The 21,923-nt window shown below is 48.8% G+C and overlaps 1 protein-coding gene across 2 annotated transcripts in view; it reads right to left on the bottom strand.

Moving 5' to 3' along the window:
* PIAS3 (protein inhibitor of activated STAT 3) overlaps positions 1–21,923 on the bottom strand; it is a 597,438-nt gene that overhangs the window by 214,018 nt on the left and 361,497 nt on the right. For both annotated transcript variants that reach the window (XM_086945355.1, XM_086945354.1), the window contains exon 4: positions 7,919–7,969. In XM_086945355.1, the coding sequence (XP_086801481.1) occupies positions 7,919–7,969 (51 nt within the window). The remainder of the gene's footprint in view (positions 1–7,918; positions 7,970–21,923) is intronic.

Genomic DNA, 21,923 nt, shown 5'->3' with positions numbered 1-21,923 from the left:
ATTCTGAGTGCTGCAGCCGCTACAGGCGCCGGGGAGGAGGGCGGGGAATATGAATGTCAGCAGCCCTACATGCCAAGAACAGATGCATACTGGTAAGTAGCATATTTGGTTCGAGGCATGTGGGCTGCTGAATTCATATCTGTGCATAGAATATACAGCAGTCCCTCTATTAGCGGCGGCCGCCCGTGCCAGCTGCAGCAGTCTGAAAAAGTGTTTTCAGAACAGCCTGCCCTACAGCTGCCTGCTGTTTGGAGTGCACATCTACGCAGTAGTGTTTTGTAAATGTGTGTATTGTAGAATATGTGGCTGCTCTACAGATTTCCTCTAAAGGAATGTTTCCAAGGAAAGCCATGGAGGCCCCCAACTTTCGTGTGGAGTGGGCTCTCGGGGGAACTGTTAATGTGCGCTTAGCCTTTTGATAGCAAATCTGTATGCACTTAACGATCCACCTGGCTATACCTGCTTTGGAAATGGGGTTGCCTTTGTGTTGTGGTGAAAAGGCAACAAACAGTTGTTTTGTTTTTCTAAAATCTTTTGTCCTATCTATGTAGTACATTAGAGCTCTTTTGACGTCTAGTGTGTGGAGCATTCTTACTGCCACTGAATCAGGATTCTGGAAGAACACTGGCCGTTCTATAGTATGATTCATATGGAACTGTGAAACCACTTTAGGCAGAAACTTAGGGTTAGTGCATAGTACCACCCTGTTGGAGTGAATCTGTATGAAGGGCTCCTGGATAGTTAGTGCCTGCAGTTCACTAACTCGTCGTAGCGATGTGATTGCTATTAGGAAAGCCACTTTCCATGTCAAGAATTGTATCTCGCATGAGTGTAGAGGCTCAAAAGGTGGACCCATCAGTCTGGTGAGGACCACATTTAGGTTCCATACAGGTGCTGGTGGGTGTCGGGGAGGAATAACTCGTTTGAGTCCCTCCAGAAAAGCTTTGATGACAGGCACTCTGAAAAGTGAGAGATGCTGCCTGTTTTGGAGATAAGCTGCTATTGCGGATAAATGTATCCGAATGGAAGCATAGGCCAGATTGCATTTGTATAGATGTAACAGATAACAGATGATGTTGTGAGTAGATGCATCTAGCGGATCAATGTTGTTGTTGGCACAATAAATGACAAACCGCTTCCATTTTGCCGCATAACATGCTCTAGTGGTGGGCTTCCTTGCCTCCCTTATGATATCTATACAGTCAGGAGGCAGGTTGAGGTAGCCAAATTCTAAGACTCAGGAGCCAGATCGCCAGGTTGAGCTGTTGCGGATTTGGATGCTGAATGTCGCCATGGCTCTGCGTCAAAAGCCTGGGCGTGAGGTGCAGCCTTTGATGCGGTACCACAGAGAGTTCTAGAAACGTGGTGTACCATGGTTGGCGTGCCCACGTTGGAGCAACCAGGATGAGAGTCATCGAGTGTTGCTTCAGCTTGCGTGCCACTAGCGGTATTAGTGGTGCTGGGGAAAAAGCGTACGCAAATTTGCCTGACCAGTTCATCCATATCGCATTTCCCTGCGACTGTGGGAACCTGGCGGCAAAGCTTTGGCATTTTGCGTTTTCCCTTGTGGCGAAGAGGTCTATCTCTGGATGACCCCACTGCTGGAAGTACGGTTGGAGTACTGATGGATGCATCTCCCACTCGTGCATCTGGTGGCTGTACCTGCTGAGCAGGTCCGCCATCTGATTGTCCTTGCCTGGGAGGTGTTCTGCCATGAGGAAGATGTTTCTCTGAATGGCCCACTTCCACATGCTCTGAGCCAGACGAGACAACTGTGGAGAGTGTGTACCTCCCTGCTTCTGTATGTAGTACATGGCCGTCATGTTGTCCGTCCGGATCAACACAACCTTGTTGCCCAAATGTACTTTGAATGCCTTCATTGCCATGAAGAAAGCCATCAGTTCCAGAAGGTTGATGTGCTTCTTCTTCTGCTGTGCTGTCCATAATCCCTGCACTGTGTAGTGGAGTACATGAGCTCCCCATCCCTGGAGAGATGCGTCCGTCGTCAGTATAATCTGTGGCACAGGCTCCTGGAACGGTCAGCCCCTGCAAAGGTTTTGTGGATTCCACCAATGCAGAGAGTTGTATGCGCGACCGGTCACCAACACTAGGTCTTTCAATTGTCCGTGAGCCTGATTCCACTGACGTGCTAAGCACTCCTGAAGCGGACGCGTGTGTAGTCTTGCGTGCAGGACTATGAAGATGCAGGAGGCCATCATGACTATCAACTGCATGAACACTCGTGCTGGAAGAGAGTGTTGTGGTTTGAATTTACGTATCAGCAATTGCATGCTGTTGATCCTCACTGAATTTGGCTGTGCTTTGGCTGCCAGAGTGTCTATTGTCGTGCCCACGTACTGCTGTACGTGGGCGGGCTGAAGGTGGGACTTTGGATAATTCAGTAAAAACCCCAGATCGTGAAGAAGGTGAATGGTGTGGGACATGTGGGCGGCACATTGCTGGGCCGACTTTGCCTGGATAAGCCAGTCGTCCAGATAAGGGTAGACGTGAACGTTCGGTCTCCATAGGTGTGCAGCCACTGTCGCCAAGCACTTGGTAAACACCCTGGGTGCTGTCGTCACTCCGAAAGGGAGGACCGTAAACTGATAATGCTGGGGAGACTTGCACATTCGGAGGGGGGAGGCGAGGAGGCCCCCACTGCAGCCGCCACCACCAGGAGTCAATCTTTTGCTGCCTACAGCGCCTCCGCCCCGGGACTACATCTCCCGGCAGCCTCAGCGGCGGCGCTGCCTTCTGACACCAGGAGAGCGCCAGGAGGAGCCTTAGAGCAGCGCTCTGCTCCGCTACGCGGAACGCCGGGCGAAGCCCGGGCAAAGGGCGGGCCCTCTGTGGCCCTCAGAGGACCTGAAGAGGACGGGACGGGCCACCCCATTTGACTATCACAGTAGGAGGTATTGGCATGCTTTAATCTTATTGTTTAAAACGGCGTTCCCATTACTATTATAGACATTATGTCCATTTGGGAGGAGCTCAACGCCCTGTGTGGCACAAAGTATGTCCCTGATGCATTAACCCCCCCTACTGTGGGTACTAACTGTATTATTTCCAGTGGCTTCCCACGGGACCTAGCTTCTCCGGCAATTAAAGACCAAAATCAAGCAAACGCTTCGCCCATGGATTTCAACACTAGAGGGAAGCACAACAGCGAAATTGACAATGAGAACTATGCAAGCACACAAAATCTGTGCACCAGCCCATTATCATCTCCCCCGAATCTAACAACCTTAATGGAGGACACGGCCGCGGACAAACTAGACTACCCTGTTTTGTCCCCCCCAATTGACTTTATTGACCCAAATCGAGCAACTGTTGTTAGCTGCAATTTCACCCTTGGTCATAAAAATTAACGACTTGGGGGATAGGCTGACTAGCATTGAGGAACAAATCAAAAAGTATTCTCCTCCTCCAACTAATATAATGGCTACATCCGTCTGCCCCAACCCTCCCATCGCCCCCGAAAAGCATAACTCTGGTTTATGTAAGAACGGTGAAACTCAAATACAGCCTCCCAGTATACCCACCCCAACAGGCCCCAAAGTAATTGTAAACCCTGCGCCAAAAACTCACACAGTGGCTAGATCCGCTCCGGTAAGATTGCCACGTATCAACTTACCTCCTGAGGCCGCCCCATATGTGTCTGTCCTCTCTGGGGTCCCTGCACTCAGTCAGGGAACACACGAATCACAGCAGGACCTACTAAATAAGGTCATTTTTTGGCTACAAAACAATAGACCTTTGCCACTTGAGCTAGATGGTGGTATCCTGAGTGTCAGGAGGGTGGGGTGGTTAGGCACGCTACCCAAAGACATCGCTGGGGACCTGGTGCTAATTAAATTTAAAAACAGGAATATCGTCCCCTATTTACGATTTTGCCACCCCAAAGAAACACATGGCACTATCCGCATGTGGGACTTGGACGACTTTTATCCGAGCTCCCCACATATTCCGTTACATAGACCGACGGCAAAGAACTATTACTCCTGGGAAAGGGGACCCCGTCCCTATAGCGAAACTAACCTTCTAGCCTCCAACGGTTTTGAATTTTTGTCCAAAAAATTGTATCTTTAAGACCCCATCACTAAGTGGCCTCTCATGAGTTTGAATTAAATTGAGAAGGTAGTATGTAATTGATAAGTATATTACTGATAGAGGTTTGCTTAACGTTCTTCCCCGCCTCCTCAGTATGTACGTATGACTTTTGTTTTAGTGCTGTTTTATTGATAATGAAATCCTTCCATATTGATTAGCTGATTCGTTATACCTATTTAATCTTGTTTTATTAACTTTGTAATGAAATGTTAAGGTATTTATGTATTGTTGATGCTTTTATGATTTTTAAACTAAAATCGAATAAAGCTTATCTGAACTGAACTGATAATGCTGATCCTGAATGGTAAATCTGAGATATTTTCTGTGTGACGGGTGTAGCGGTATATGGAAATATGCATCCTTCAGATCTAGTGTTGCGAGGAAATCTCCCTGACTGAGTATTGGTAGAACCTGCTGTAATGTGAGCATGTGAAAGTGTTCTGATAGAATGTACTGGTTTAGGGGCCTGAGGTCCAGTATGGGTCTGAGGGACCAGTCCATTTTTGGGATCAAGAAGTACAGCGAGTACACCCCTGTACCTTTTTGTTCCACAGGCACGAGCTCTATGGCTCCTTTTTGCAGCATGCTGACTACCTCCTCCTGCAATAATTGAAAATGCTCTGTGGACATAGGACGGTGTCTTGGGGGTATGTTGGGTGGAGTGGATGTTAACTCCAGACAATAACCGAACTGGATAAGCTGCCTCACCCACCTGTTTGTAGTGATGGATTTCCAGACCGGCAGGAACTGTTGCAGTCTCCCCCGACCAGTGTGGTATGGTCGGGGGCAGTGACAAGACGTCACTGTTTGTTAGTGGTGGAGGATCGGGAGCTGTTGTTTCCACGACCTCTGCCCTTGGTGCGGTTTCCACGATAGCCATCCCTATTGTGTTTGTTGTAGGTGGTCTGCGTGCCTCCTTTACTGTATTGTGTCTGCTGGGACAGCTGGCCTCTGGAAGCTCCTCTAGTGTTGGAGTGACGAAAGGAACCACCCCTGAACTGCTGCAACTGTAGAGCCCCCATAGACTTTGCAGTCTCTGTGTCCTTATTAATTTTTTCTAAGGTGGTGTCCACCTCTGGGCCAAATAAGTGATCAGGGTTAACCGGCTGATTGAGGATGGTGGTTTGTATCTCGGGCTTGAAGCCGGAGATTCTGAGCCAGGCATGTCTCCGTAACATCACACTTGTATTAATCGCCCTGGCTGCAGTGTCTGCTGCGTCTAGCGCACACTTAATAGATGCGTTTGATATAAGTTTCCCTTCTTGTATGAACATCTCTGCTGCCTCCTTATACTCATCTGGCAAGTGTTGCAACAGGGTCTCGAGTGTATCATAATGAGCCCTGTCATATCTGGCTAAGAGTGCCTGTGTGTTGGAGATTCGCCAGAGATTGGCCGCTTGAGCTGCTACCCTTTTCCCTGATGCTTCTAGCACTTTAGATTCCTTGTCAGGGGGAGGAGCATCACCCGTTGTTTGAGAGTTCGCTCTCTTGCGGGCATTGATATACGTAGGGTCCACAGGTGCTGGTTTGTATTTTTTCTCAATTCTGGGGTTTATTACCCTTGCCCTTGTGGTCTCCTTAAAGATGTCTCCAGCATGTTTTAGGACACCTTTTAGCATGGGTAGTTTTGACAGTTCTCTCTGAGGTTGAGAAGGTGTAAAAAAAAGTCCTCTTCAATGGGGTCAGCATGGAGCTGGACATAATTATTTTTTGCTGCCCTCTCAATAAGTGCATTAAACGCAGCCGTGCCTTCTGTAGACGAGGTTTTAATAGCATAGACATGACTGTCCGGGGCAGTTTGTGGATCCCCTGAGTCAACAGCGTCTGTCCAGGGTTCAGTGTGATCTTCTGGATCAGTGTCTACAGGATAACTGTAATCCTCATTGTCACCATCCCCTACATCCACATCTGAGTATGTGGGTGATATAGGAGCAGTGTCTTGTCCATGTGGTTGTATAGGTTCAAAAAGAAGAGGTGACGTAGCAGAATCCCTCTTCTTCTTCAATGCAATTTTATATGACTCCATAGGTTGTTCCGGGACGATCTTTCGCTTGAAAATATAAAGTCTACTCGTCTCGGCGTCGATAAACGGCCTAGACTGATCTTCCTGTGGAGGCTGTCAATGCTTGGTGGCCCCTTCCGTAGTTGTAGGCTTTGGCACCACGGACACCTTTTTGGCCGCTTCGACGCCAGTCTTAGGGGCGAACGCCTTAGGTACCACTTTCGGCGGCTGTGTGAACTGAATCGGTGCCGACAACTTCGGAGGTTTACTGACTGGCTTCGGGGGTGGAGTGGCCCTCGGCCCGACAGCAATAGCCTTCTCTTTAATGCGTTGCAGCGAGTCCGACACCTGCTTCACAAAAGAGGCGGATGGCTGTGTTGACTCGATGGGGTCTTTAGAGCCACTGCTAGTCTTGGACTCGAGGTCTTTACTGCCCTTAGCCTTGTCGAGTCGACGTTTAGGGTCGAGAATGTTCTGAGTTTCGAGTCCCTTGTTAGTGTCTACGGCCTTCGGCGCCGACTTCTTCGGGTCAACGTCCTTGACCATTTTCTTCGGTGCTCCGGCCTTCGGCTCGACACCCTTTAGCGACCTCCCCGGGTCGATAACACTCTTCTGTTTCGTCGGTGCCGATGGTTCAGAAGCCTTCGATCCGACCAAAGAAGTACGCACTTTCGGTTTCGATTTCGTTTCTGGTGCTTTCGGTTTTGTAGACACCGATGCTTTTGGTTTCGATTTCGATCGGTCAACCGATGGCTCGTTGGAAATGTCCGTAGCCGGGCCTTGAGGCGAGGCTGTAGAACCAAGCGTTTGATCTTGGGTAAGGCCATAAGGCGATCCATCGACCTGAGCCTTATTGAGTATTTTGGTCTTGGCCCCCATACCAACGGTTGGGCCTAGCTCCTCGCTTGAGCTATCTTCCACGGCCCCAAAGGCCTCATCGTCGTCTCCTACGTCGTCGACGTCTTCATTATCGACCATTTCCACATCTGCGTCGTAACTGGAGTCGATCTCTGATGCAGGATCAGACAGGTTCTCTTGAACTTCCTGCTTGACTCCCTCATCTTCCTCGGCATCGAAAATGTTCACCGGTTCAGGTGCCGTCTGCTGGGCCTCCTTTCGCGCTGCGCGTCGAAGGCGAATCGTCTTCTTGGAGCGGTACCGAGAACAAGCCATACAGCTGGCTTCATCGTGATCCGAGACAGGCACTTGTTGCACACCGGGTGGACATCGATGTGAGGATACTTGGAGTTGCAAACGGGACACCTCTTGAACGGGCTCCGTTCCATAATGGATCGTTGATAAGGCCTCTGGCGTTGACCGGGGCTCGGTGCTGAAAAGCCACGCGGCTCTTCTTGACGTCCGGCTCTAGGATAGAGCTGGAACAAGTACTGGGCACCGATCGCAAAGACAATACCGACGATAACTAAAGGCCTTTTGGCCAAATATAAAGTTTTTTATCGATTCCGAACTTGAGTTAACAAATAGACATCCAAACCCAATGGCAGAAAAAAACAATCTGAGGATGGAGTGGATGCTCATGCGCACTGTAGTCCAGGGGAGGAGCCAGCTATCTTGTGATACTTCGAAGACTCTTCCAGGACAACAATGTGCAATCATCCAGACCCAACACTAGGCGGCGATCTATGCACAGATATGAATTCAGCAGCCCACATGCCTCGAACATTACAGCATGGTACCAAAAAGAAATAATCTTGCCAGTGCATCAGGAACAAATAACAACAATGGGAACAAAAATTAAGAGGTATTCTAAAACATACATCAAATCAGCAATAATGTGCATTTTACCTTAACTGAACTTGGACAGTGTAATCACATTTGGCACCTGGTAAGATTTCCCTGCAAAATGAAAAGAAGAGCCATGCTTGTATTAAAAACAGTGTGGGCAATAGAGTGAGCAACTTATAGCTAGCAAGCACAAAATATTTCACATAAGAATGTCAATGATTCGCTTTGTTCATTAAGATGTGCTTGCCTGCCCATGAAACTATATGCTAAATCCCTTCACACTATAGACGGCAGAGCAGCTAAACAGACGTCCTAAAGAGTGAATAAGTGACACAAACCATAGGAAAAGCTCACACCAGACATGCAAGTTGTTAGCCTTCAGCCAAATGAACAAGATTAAGCTTACTCTTCCAGATTAAGCAATGCCAATTTTGACACATTTTCCTGGGTTACACTTTCCTCTTTCTGTCCCCTCAATCTGCCGTAACAATCTCCAAATACCACAAACATTGAGCACCATAAAGGAAAATGCTTTCAGTTCCAGTGAATCCAGCCCATACTTTGCATTCAGGTCAGAAAAGAGGGAGTGCTTGGATATTCTCTCACCCAAAAGCATCGCCCACTTTGGTTAAGGAGGTGATGGTTAAGCAAAGTGCTGTATCCCCCGACAGCAGGTAACAACTAAGGTGCAGCAATGGAAGCATAGGAACCCATGTCAGATGAATGAGAGGCAAGCAGATGATTAAAAGGAGTCAGCATACTTGGAGAAGGGGAAAAAAAGGATGCCCACATGCCCTACTTTAGGACACTAAATCTTAGATCTTGGTGATGTCCCAACACAGTGGACGCTGGGGGAAGATGCCAAAGAACAGCCTCACAAAAAGGTGAACTTACCTACCACCTTTATCCCTTGCCCACCATTTGAGCAGTACCTCATGTGACCGGTACATGTACCTAAAGTTATGCAAGTTGAAGCTCCAACACCTGTAGTAAACTTTAATAGAACTATGAGGCCTGGAGCCGAAACCTGAATGTGATCTTTTGGTAAATATGATTTGATTGTGGTGGAATAACCTTATGTGGTTACCACAACTACTGTAACCCACGCAATGGGAACAGACTTATGACTGCATATAGAAGAGACAACCAGCATATTATTCTGTTTTGCTCCATATAAGCGGTCAGTTGTTTTTATGTTCAACGTCAAACAATTTTTATTAGGTTGCAACAAGCATAAAGTAAACAATATCTGAACGAGAGATACTCCGGTTAACCCTCTGTTGACCAGTACCCTAACTGGTTTCGCTTGGGTAGCACATTTTTACCTCTATACACAAAATAGCTGAAGATAGGTCCTTAACTAGCTTACTGAGGAACAGGTTGCGTGAAGCACCACCCTTGCAAATTACACTCCCGGACGTTGAGGATGCGATCCACCAAAGCCATGGTGGTAAAGCGCCAGTGCCTGACAGGATCCCAATGTACCGGTTTAAATGTAAGATGGATGTTTGGGGCCCCTTCTTTGTAAATTTATTCGGCAACTCCTTTTGTCATAAGTTAACAATGTCATGGACACTTTTGACCATTGTTCCCATCTTTAAACAAGCGTTTACAATGCAATGGTCTCGGCTTTGTTAACCCCTTCCATGCTCATGACGAGCTCAGCTCGTCATGAGGTAGCCTGGAGCTGTGCTCATGACGAGCTGAGCTCGTCATGACACCAGCAAAATGGCAATTTCCAGCACAGGAGGGGAATTGCCTTAGCAGCCATAGTTAGAGCTATTGGCATTGCAAATGGCATTTTTTTCATTTTTTTTTTAAACATAAATAAATGGTATTGTCATTTACAATGGCAATAGGTGAGCAGTAGAGAGTAGTAGAGAGTATTAGCGGACACAGAGCCCCACACACACACACACAGAGCCACACACACAGAGGTACATACAGAGCCACAGACAGAGCCGCACACACACACAGACAGAGCCACACACACACACACACAGACAGAGCCACACACACACACAGAGCCACAAACACACACACAGAGCCACACACACACACACAGAGCCACACACACACACAGAAAAGGCACGGGAACAGGGGCACTAAAATGATCACAATCAGGGAACAGAGGCAATTAAAGCGAGCACAACCAGGGAACAGACAAACAACCTTTCAGAGAGCAAGACCTGGCCCTTTTCATTGCTCGGAGAAAGCACGAGGGAAGAGAGGCCGAGCTCCTGTTTAGAGACCATCCCTACCTCGGCTCAGTCTTTCACCCTAGGACCCTGCGGGCGAGTTTCAGAGAATGCAGCTTTTACCGTCCTCCACTGTATCCCATAATTCGAGCTTCAAGACTCAGCACCTAGCATGCGCATATTCCACGGGGTGAGCGGGTCTAGAGGTGGGGTGCCCCTCACCCAGTCTTCTCGAGCCGAAACCTACTAAGATATTCCGCAAAGAAAAAGACATACTACGAACCGGAAGGGCGACTGTTCCGAGGCACACGGAAATGGTGCTTAATTTGTGCCGGTACCAGCAGTCCCTCTTTTTCTGGGATAGGGTCTTCTTATTAAGCTTTTGACCCAGAGCACAGTGACAAGCCGACAAGGAGAAAAAAGGAAGAGACGATAGGAACACAGTGATATGAAACAACAAGCATTGATAAAGTCAATGAGTCTGACTTCGGCTGGTGTGATGGTTATGTTTTATTTTTATATTAAACACATGACACAAAAACAAAAAAGAAAATAAACACAACATTGCCTAAACATGGTGATGATATACTTCCAATAAATAAATCTAACAGTGCACAGTGACAAGCGGACAAGAAGAAAGTAGGAAGAGACGATATGAACACAGTGATATGGAAAGGTGGGATGACGAAAAAGACCAGTAGGGTAAGTTAAAGAGGCAGGACATTTATGGTGGTGGAAGAATGAGGCACAAGGTGAAATAAAAACTGCCATTTGGCGGTGACGGAGGAGCCTCACACGAAAAACTTCAAGCCATGGGAGCCTTTTTTCCATGCTTGGTGGTGGACTGTCTCCGGTGGGCCAGGCCCAGGAGTCATGGCCAGCCTTCATCTTTTCAAGTCAATGTAAAGCAGCAGCGTCCAGAGGCTGAACATGAATATCATGTGGGGGCAATACCGCATTAGCAAGCGCAACATAAATATTATTGTTATCTCGCTCTTGATTGTCACTCCGCTCATAAATGCAGGGGTTCTACGCAGAGTGAAGGCCATCTTACATGAGTTTGCATAAGCACCTGGAGCACCCTCACACGGTTTGTCCTTCCGGCTGACCCCCGGCACTGCCCCAAGCCCCTGCATATACCATACCATCAAGCCATTCACTCCTCAGACTTTTTATGACCTGAGTCCGCCTGCCCGTGACGAAGGCCAGGCAACCTACCGCGAGCGAGCACCGCCTGTCCCAACCGGAGACACCGCACCAAGTCACATCAGAGAAGAGTCTGCATGGACTCACCGTGGGAGGCATTCAGCTCGCGGAGGTCAGGCGGAACCATATGAGAAATCACCCCTCACTCCCCTCTGGTCATCCACACACAGGCACATGGACAGACAGGAAGCTACACGCTTGCAACAACACCGTGTGACCACGCAGCCACCAACTCACGTCCCACAGACACGCATATCCATTCATTAGTTCGCCTCTAATGCATAAGCGTCCCAACTCCCACTCTTTTCGCCCCGCCTCCATGCACACATTATATAACTCGGCGTCCAAAACATGCCTGAAGCACCACTTTGGTCCTCACACAGCATCCATGACAGATTCTCACTCTCTCATCCCAGCTCTGCCACGGAGCAGCATGCCACTGAACTGCAACCGCTCCTTGCACCCTTTCGGACGAACTGCTATAAAAGCGAGGCAGAGTCTGCTCACTCTGCTTGCACGCGCCAGTCGGCCCTATGATTGGTTAATAAGGAACACCAATCAGAGAGCTGACTTGAGCATGCAGGCAGCGTGATGAGGGGCGTGCTCTCTCCCAATGACGTCACGGAGAGAAAGAAGAGCAAAAACACACCCCTCTATCCCAAAAAGACGGGGCTTGATCAGAGGGACACCCCTTTCCTCCAATGGCTGGCCTCCGTTTAGGAAGCCAGCCAATGGAGAAGAGGGGCGGGTTCAAGCCCCCCATACTGTAAACATAAAATTTCGGCTGCGCGACACTGCTGCGCAGTGTATGCTAGGCCGAGACCTAAAAAGGGGATAGGAACCTGCCCAAATGCTATTGTCCTATTTCTCTCATCAATAACACAGTAATGGTCACAGGCAGGGTAATTTTCCAGCTAATTAGAGACTGGAATTGCCAAAATAACATCCTATCCCTTTTTCAATGTGGTTTTTGTCCAGGAATGAGTACAGTGGAAAAATCTTCAAATTTACAGTTGATTCTGAGTAAATATACGTCTGCCAAGCACTGCTCTTTGTACTTGCCATTTATGGATTTGTCCACAGCATTTGATTCTGTTAACAAGACTAAGCTTTGGTTGAAGTTGTTGGATATGGGTTTTGAGAACTCCATTGTAAACTTCCTACATGTTTTGTAAAAGAATTTATCTGCCGCTGTACAGTATGGTCCTGCGGGTAAAACTTCTGATACCTTTCCATTGGCTCAAGAAGTGTGCCAAGGGTCTATTTTAGCTCCGCTCCTGTTTATTGTATATATCAAAAACCTATGCCCCATTTGAATGCAGTTGCAGATAATGTGCCAAAATTTGCTAATACTCCGGTGCTGGCACTATTTTACGTCAACGTCTTTCTGCTGGCTAGGTTTCCAAGAGCCTTACGCAGCTTAGTCGAATCATTAGTCTCATATATGGGCACGCTTGATTTGGCTACACATTTCGGGAAGTCACACATAATGGTGAGTGGCCCAGGGAGGAAAGGTATGGCATCTATGACAGTTAGGGGTCAGTCCCTGAGTTGTGTGAATAACTTTTGCTTATAGCTCTGGAGGGTCGTGGCATCCCCAGATTCATTTTTCATGTATGAAACTTAGTCCGCTCTGCAAGGAGCAAGAATTTAAGAATACCATAATACAGCTGGTATTCAGATCAAACAAAACCTATCTGTAGGCGTCTTCTTGGTCTCCCTCCGTTTGGCTCCCACTTTATTCCACACTCAGTTGACTTTAGAATATGTTTCAGACAGGATTAGGGTGGCCCCTTTACTGTTATGAGTTGGTTTTTGGACCAATGCTGAGACTGGTTTAAAAGGGAGGTTATTCTACATTGCCTTAAACTTGATAGTGGCCTCTTTATTTCCTGGTTGAACTATGTATATAGGACTCTCAATGAAATAGGTTTGTCGGATTTACTTTCTGCACCACAAAATATCGGTATTTCGGACAAACTATTGGTTAAAGGCAAATTCCGAGCATTCCGCCTGAACCAACAATGGGATCAAGAATTTTCTTAAATGAGTCGCCATACCGTTTGATTTGTTGTATGATCAATAAAAAGAAGTACAAAAAAAATTCTTAAATGCTAAGTAAAGGACTGCATTTTGACCGTAGCATTTCCAGAGCCAGCGTCCTATCTTGCTCTGGAACGCAACAGTTGGGAAAGAGTGCTTCTGTTTCGTTTCAGGGCAGGTACCGAGTGGAGATTGATGTGTTTTCAAGGAGATGCTCATCACTGGGGACTCAGTGCACCCGCCTGCCCTTGTCTCTGCACAATCACTGCTGCACTTTGTGTTTTTTGTTAATTCTAGAGGCTACATTTTATTCTATCCTCTTTCTTAAACCGATGTTAAAATGTTTAGGTTTTAGGAAGTGTGATGAAGCCTTATAGCATATGCTACAACTCGATAGCTTTAACATTTGTTTTAGTTTGCTCCTTATTTAAATCAGCGGTTAAGTGAAGAAAATCCATGGAAGGTCTTTAAACACTTCGTTGAGGATGTACACTTGTCTGCATGTATAGTTAATTTGCTGGGGCCGGAATTAGCTGACTTGGTGCCATGGGTGTGCTCATGATTTCTAAATTCATTTTGGATTAAATTAATTTAATCCATTACTGTTTTACATTTTTTACTGTATTTTCATTTTAAGAATTTTTTATGTATTGTTTTTATCATTTATGGTTGATGCAACCAAATAAAGATTGTTTGGCATTGCGACATTGAATATACACACAAACTGTCAGTTTAAAAGTGTTATAACAAACATCAACAGGAAAATTCTTCATGAGAGGAAAGGAAGGTGACCTACAGAAACTAGAAAAGCCTTAAAGTCAATAATAATATTGAGATAATTTAGGGACTGGAACATTACATACAAAAAGGGAGGAGGGAACGTTTGAGAAAAGACTCAGATAGGCACAAAATTCTATAATGTCTGACAAGCTACAGCTATTTGAATATACAGCCACAGGCATGATGATGTTATTCAACCTTTAAGAGGGTATACATCAAGGCGATATGTGAGTAACGGGAAGGACAAGAATATTTTACCACCTTGATTTATTGGTATGGTGCAAATTATGATGTTGCACATGGTAAAGGGAAGCAAAAATCAACAGTATAATTGATAATGATGGAGGGTGTCAAAATTCCCACAAACCTGGTATTATAAAAAAAACTCTAGGTGTTGCTGTGGCGACTATTTATCTCTTATATTTATTCCCTAAACAATACTCACCCTGGGGCTGAAAGAGCGGGTTCAGAAAGACAGGGTGATGCATCAAGTCTGCTAGCAATAAGGAAAGCAAACATTTATGATAGCCCTCTATCCTTATAAAATATGGAAAAGAGTTGAACGATGCTGATGCAGTATCATGATTTCAATTGGGTCTTGATTGCAAAATGTGATCACTCTACTAGTACTAGGTGAGGTACAAAGAGAAACAGTGGGCTCAACAGTAAATGCGAAGAATAGCACTTGGTGGTTGTTAGGAGATTTAGTCATGCATAACACCTTCATTACCAAAAAACCTGGTGAACAAGATGAATTTAGACTAGGACTCTGGGATACCCTTCACTAATGCAATGGAAGGATGGAGTGTGCGAAGAAAGCCAGGAACAACACCCACTGAAGACTCAAAGCACACGCCTGAAGGCTATGGCAGGAAAAGACTGGTATTCCCAGTCAAGTGAACATTGGTTCGGCTCAATTCTCCCTAGTAAGTGAGGTATTTAAAATGTTTATCAGAGGTCTTTATATTTCCACTGAAGTTGGTACAGGCATGTTATTCAGGGGTGAAATTTAAAGACTGGAAGGAGGTACAGAAATGTAAAAACAGGGCCAGTGCAGGTCTAACACCTGAGGAGGAGGTTAAGCTGGTGAATCAATCATGGAACTGAAATGTAACCTGAAAAAGCAGACAGCATAACGGGTCACATGGAGATTACTGCAGTGATCCCATGATAATGTGAAGGAATATATAGCTGCAATCTCTTGGTGGGTTTGAAAAACATGCTGATGAGTGGATGTTACCCTGGGATGATAATGAAGACAAATAAGGAGAGGGGCAACAAGCACTGAGCTAGAGATCAGCCGTGATCCAGGGTTGGATGAACTCAACACTGGAGATTGATTTTTTTTTTTTTTTCAGCAGTGCTAACTAGGGTTTTATTACTACCACAGTTGACCGTGACAACTTTAGAATGCATTCAAGTGTATCTCAGACAGACCAGTGCCCATTTTGGCAAACAACATCATCAATGTTGATCATGAAACTGTACACCAAAACACCAACTAAAATATTCTCAAATAGACTGGGCACGTTTATATCCCATGATATACGCTGAGATAAAGGGGATTTGTGTGTTGAAAGACGACATTGCACAGACTACATTTGGTACTGTAGAACAAGTTACTTACCTTCTGTAACGCTTTTTCTGGTAGATACTATATCTGCCTGTGGATTCCTCACCTTGTGAATATCCCCTGCGTCAGCAACATTCGGAAATTCTTTTATAGCTTCGCGCCGACGTGGACCCGGAAGTCATAGAGGCACGCCATCGCTCGCGACTCGGTGACGTCACTGACGCCTATAATAGGCCCACGCCGGCGTGATGACATCAGTTCCGCCCTTTTTTCCGTGCCTTCGAGGCACACGGACGGACCAATGACAGTAGACATAAACACAGTATACGCAGTACCAATATCAAGTTAACACACACAGTGTGAAGTAAATGCAATAAAACATTTGACAATAAAATAAATACATAATAGAAACACTGGCATAGAAGAGTGGACAACGGGGAGGCGGGTGGGTCAGTGAGGAATCCACAGGCAGATGTAGTATCTACCAGAAAAAGCGTTACCGAAGGTAAGTAACTTGTTCTTCTGATAGATACATCTGCCGTGTGGATTCCTCACCTTGTGAATAGAGTCCCACAGCAGTCCCCACTCCCGGAGGAGGGTGTCCACTCTTCTAAACCAGGAAATCCTGAAGGACAGAGCGTGCAAAGTGGCCGTCCCTCCTCACCTCAGAATCCAAGCAGTAATGCTTCGCGAAAGTGTGGAGGGAAGACCAAGTTGCCGCCCTACAAATATCCTCAACAGGAACACCTCTAGCTAATGCAGAGGTAGACGACTTAGCTCTTGTAGAATGAGCCCTTATACCCTCTGGAGGTTCCTTACCGGCCAAAGAGTAGCAGATCTTTATACAGAGGACAATCCATCTTGATAAAGTTCTTTTATGGACCGCTCTTCCTTTCTTGCAGCCAGCAAAGCCAATGAAGAGCTGGTCATCCAGCCGACAGTCTTTAGATCTGTCCAAGTAAAAGGACACCGCCCTCTTAGGGTCCAGACGGTGCAACCTCTCCTCCTCTTTGGAAGGGTGTGGGGGAGGATAAAAAGTAGGGAGGGTAACAGATTGACCAAGGTGGAAAGGAGTTACCACCTTAGGCAGAGAAGCAGCCCCGGTCCAAAGAACCATTCGATCAGCATGAATGGACAGGAATGGGGGTTTGGAACTAAGAGCTTGAAGCTCACTAACCCTCCTTGCCGAGGTTATTGCAACGAGGAAAACTGTCTTAAGGGTCAAAAGCCTCATAGGACATTTGTGGAGAGGCTCAAAGGGAGCACCCATCAAAAAGGTCAAAACAAGGTTTAAGTCCCACTGAGGCACAATGAAAGGAGAAGGAGGGAACCTATTTGTGAGGCCCTTCAAAAACCTAAGAACAACAGGAGACTTAAAAAGAGAAGGCTGGTCAGGCATGCAGAGAAATACCGACAGCGCAGAAAGATAGCCCTTCACCGTGGCAACAGCAAGCCCCTGTTGCGCCAGAGAAAGAGCAAACTGTAGAACATCAGATAAATGGGCTCTCAAATGATCTAATGACTTCTCACCACACCAAGTGACAAATTTAGACCACCTATATGAATAAATGGACTTGGTGGAGTCACGCCTGGCTGACAAGATGACATCTACCACGTCAGGCGGGAGAGAAAAAGAACTCAGGTTGCCCCGTTCAATCTCCAGGCATGAAGGTGTAAGGTCTGGAGGTGGGGGTGTAGAACCTGCCCCTCCATCTGGGAGAGGAGATCTGCCCTGAAAGGGAGACGGAGCGGCTGGTGAGAGGAGAGGTGGAGAAGGTCTGAGTACCACACCCTTCTTGGCCAATCCGGGGCAATCAATATGACTTGGGCCCGGTCTTGGCGAATCTTCCTCAGAACCCGAGGAATCAAAGGTATGGGAGGAAACGCGTAAAGGAGTCGTCCTTCCCAACTCAACTGAAACGCGTCCCCCAAGGCCCCTTGCATCGGATACTGGAGACTGCAGAATAACGGGCAGTGAGCATTCTCCAGAGTGGCGAACAGGTCCACCTGAGGAGTCCCTCACGTCCGAAAGACGTGAAGAACCACCTCCGGATGAAGCCTCCACTCGTGATCGGCCGAAAACTGCCGACTGAGACTGTCTGCACGAACGTTCTGTACCCCGGCCAGATGATTCGCCATCAGACAAATCTGATGGTCCTGAACCCAGGACCAGAGACGCAGAGCCTCTCTGCAGAGACACTGCGACCCTACTCCTCCCTGCTTGTTGATGTACCACATCGCGGTCGTGTTGTCTGTAAGGACCTGAACCGACCGACCGCGAAGGGAAGGGAGGAAGGCCTTGAGCGCCAGACGTATCGCCCGCAACTCTAGAAGGTTGATATGAAGTAACCTTTCCTCTGGAGACCAAAGACCCTTGACCTCCAGATCCCCCAGATGAGCACCCCACCCTAGAGTGGATGCATCCGTTATTACCGTGGCCACCGATGGAGGAAGTTGAAAAGGCTTTCCTTGCGACAGATTGCCTTCCACGCTCCACCAAGATAGATCCGCTGCAGCTTCCAGGAGATCCTCACTGACTCCCTGAGATCTCCGTTGTGCTGATACCACTGCCTGCGGAGGCACCACTGGAGTGCCCTCATGTGCCAGCGTGCATGGTTGACCAATAGAATGCAAGAAGCCATCAGACCGAGCAGGCGAAGGACCTTCAGGACTGGAACGACCGCTCCATTGTAGAACAAAGGAATCATTTCCTGTATGTCGCGAATCCTTTGAGGAGGAGGGAATGCACGACATACAGTAGTGTCCGGTACAGCACCTATGAACAGGTTGCGCTGGGAGGGCACCAGGTGAGACTTGGGTACATTTATCAAAAAACCCAACCTGTACAACAACTGGGTTGTCTCCTGCAGATGATGGAGCACTCTCTCCGACGACTCCGCTTTGATCAGCCAGTCGTCCAGATACGGGAATACAGGTATCCCTGACCTTCTGAGATGTGCTGCCACCACGGCCATCACCTTGGTAAAGACTCGAGGCGCAGTTGTAAGACCAAAAGGAAGGACCGCAAACTGGTAGTGCTGCGACCCAACCGTGAAACGGAGATACTTCCTGTGCGACTTCAGGATTGGGATATGAAAATACGCATCCTGCAAGTCGAGCGACACCATTCAGTCTTCTTCCAGCAGCGCTTGAAGAACCAGAGCAAGGGTGAGCATCTTGAACTTCTCCTGTTTCAGGTAAAGGTTCAAGATCCTGAGATCCAGAATCGGCCGAAGCCTGCCATCCTTCTTGGGGATCAGGAAATACCGGGAGTAGCAACCCTGACCCCTCTCCTGCTCCGGAACCACCTCTATTGCACCTTTTCGAAAGAGAGCCTTGACTTCCTCCTGCAGGAGAAGCAGGTGGTCCTCTGAACAATAACCCTGGCAAGGAGGATAATTCAGGGGAAACTCCCGAAAAGGAAGCGCATACCCATTCTCCACAAGATTGAGAACCCAAAGATCCGATGTTATCAATTCCCAATTGTTGGACTTGGCCTTTTTCCCCCAAAATTTTTCGCTTTGTGCCCCCCTAATTTGAATGACTCCCCCATGGTAATAAATATGTATGGACCATGTGTGGTAAGAGTTGCCCTGTTGTGAGATTAAATTTTATTAAATGGTGTGCAGAAAACAATCCCCATTTTAAAAATGTACCTGACTAAAATGTACTGTGTTCTTAAAATGGATGCCATGGCCCTGGGTAGTGCCACCTGACTGCGTTAGGTCAGCGGTCTAGATAATAATACCCAGCTACCCCTAGCTTTGGGAGGGAAAGCCTGGCATCCAGGGTGCTCACCCCCTCCCCTAGAACCAGTTTAGGCTAGATGTGCCAACATTCTAGAAGGTCCTGGCACTGCCTGGGAGGAGGGTATAAATAGGGAGAAGTGCCTCCAGAAAGTGAGTCAGCGCTGGGACAAAGAAGGGAGGGGACCTGCTGTGAGGTGCTACCGCCACATGGGCCTGTGAGCTGGGCCCTGCACCCCTATAAACCCCCCCCGCTGCTGTCCCCATGGGCCCCTGACAAGGGAGGGCCCCTACCCAGGTCACTGACGTTGTTTGGACCGGGTACCACGCCAGCACTGCGTGAAGAAGCGCCCAGGAGGTGAGGAGTGTGCCCCTGAGGAGGACTGTGGGACTGTTCACCCCCCCCTGTGAGGTGTGCTGCCAGGTGCTGTGCTGCAATAGCGCTGTTTTGAGGAGGTTGATGCCCCCAAGGAAGCTGTGGCCCCTTTGGAAGCTCTGGGCTGTGAGGTACCTATGGTGAAGGGCTGTGGACAGCTGACTGGCGTAAACTGCAGTATCGCCCCCTAAGCGCTGGGAGTCCAAAGACTGTTACTGCCTGTGGAGCTGCCTGGGGAGGATTGTGCCCCCAAGGGACTGTGCCCTGTGATTGGTATGACCCCCGAAGTGCTGTTGGCCCTGAGGACTGTGTGGGCAGAGGGAGGAGTAGTGCGCTGTGAATAGCGCCATTCTCCTGAGGAAAATCACGTTGGAGGAGCCTACCCTCGTGTCAGCGCGCTGTCTGCCGTATAATTAATTAATTAAGAAGGGAGCCTACCCCTTGTCGCAGCCGGAGATCACCGTCGCAGCCCGGGTGCTGAGGAGACTGTGAGGGGACGTTATAACAAGAAAGGGAGCCTACCCCTTGTCCTGTCCTCGCGCTGTGTGGCAGCGCCGAAAATCACCGCCGCGGCCCGGCGCTGCCTTGAGGAGACTCCCCCCCCCCCCCCCCCCCCCTTGCTGGGGTGTGCAACGTTGCGGCAGCCCCCGATGCCAGGAGGGGGCCGCCGAAGCAGAGAGAGGGCCGCGCTAGGCCATGAAGCCGTTCCGGCCCGTAACACGTGACGGGGGGCCAGGCCGCGTCATCGGCCCGCCGCACACGGATTGGCCTGCGCAGCCGTGACCTCTGAAGGCCGCGCAGGGATTGTCTGTTGGCCGGGAAGGCCCGGAGAAGCTGAATCCAAGCCCCGGGTCCCCGTGAGGTAGGAGGGGGACCCGGGTGAAGAGTCGTTGCGGGGCCCCGTGATCGCGAGAGGGGAGCCCCGATTGAGATTGACCGGAGCAGGAGCCTACCCTGCCGGTCTATGCCCTGAGTGTGGGGCCGGGAGGATAGGCGGGGCCGGGGCACACTGTCGGTGCCAGCCCCGCCTCCCCAAACAAAGCCGGGCAGCAGGAAGAGGCCTGAGAGCGGAGGAGGGAGCCCCGCTCGGTCGAGGCGCCTGCAGCCTCGCGGAAGCTGCCGCGAAGTTTCGGGGCCCCGTGAGGGAGAAGGGGCCCGGGTGAAGGCGAGAAGCCTGCTGCAAGACCGCCCCGCCGGGCAGGGCACCACGAGAGCAGCGCGTCGCCTGCAGGGCTCCGTGTGGTGGAGGAGCCCTGCCATCACGCACAGGAGCCGGCCGGAGGAAGCCTGTATTCCTGCGGGGCTCCCAGCCAGTGAGGAGAGCCCCGCACACCGGCACAGTGAAGTCCTGGGCCCCCGTGAGAAAGGAGGGGCCCGGCTGTCATTGTGAGAGAGAGGAGGGGGCATCGAGGCACATTGCCGGTGCCTGCCCCCCTCCACGGGAAAGAGCCCTGCAGGGGAAGAGGACCCCCGGAGTAGCCCGGTGAGTGGGGCTTTAATTAAACTGTGTGGGGAGTGGAGAGGGCAACGGGGCACAGGGTCGGGGCTCGCCCCCCCCCCCCCCCCCGGGAGACATGGTAATTGAGCTTGTGGGCCCTAATTATACCCCAGAGCCCCCCGTGAGAAGTAACAGCGGGATTGCCAGGCCTCTGAACTGGGCCACAACATTAGTTAATCCCTGCCTGGGGTGTCCAGGTGAATGCCAGCTAGTGTAGGCCCTGGGATTTGTGTTAGTGGGGCAAGGCAGTGCTTTTGCTGAATTTCGCGCCCAGTGTGTCAGTGTGTTATGGCCTAAGGGCACGCCCCCATATAGGTTGGCTTGAGTGAGCCGGGAGGGAACAGATGCCTAGGGAGCCTTCATTAGATGATGCACCAGTGGGGAGGATTAGGCTCATGCTCATGGTTTAATGCCTGCCATTGCTCTATAATGTGTATGCCTAATGTTCATGAAGAGAGTTGGCTGTTGTGTACACCCTGATGTCTTATGCTTATAGTGATGCCAATGTTCTACCTAATGTTGGGCTATAGGATGGCCTGACGAGTTATTCCAGGCCCCTGCCTATGCCCCAAGTTTGTGAGCTGCAGTACTGATTTCTTACAGGTGCTCCTGTCTAATATGTGCTGTGATGCTCTGTTGTACTTC

This window comes from Lissotriton vulgaris, chromosome 12, assembly GCF_964263255.1.
Source record: "Lissotriton vulgaris chromosome 12, aLisVul1.2, whole genome shotgun sequence".
NCBI lineage: Eukaryota > Metazoa > Chordata > Amphibia > Caudata > Salamandridae > Lissotriton > Lissotriton vulgaris.
Note: the sequence above shows the minus strand (reverse complement) of the source record. Positions and strands in the feature narration are given on the sequence as shown.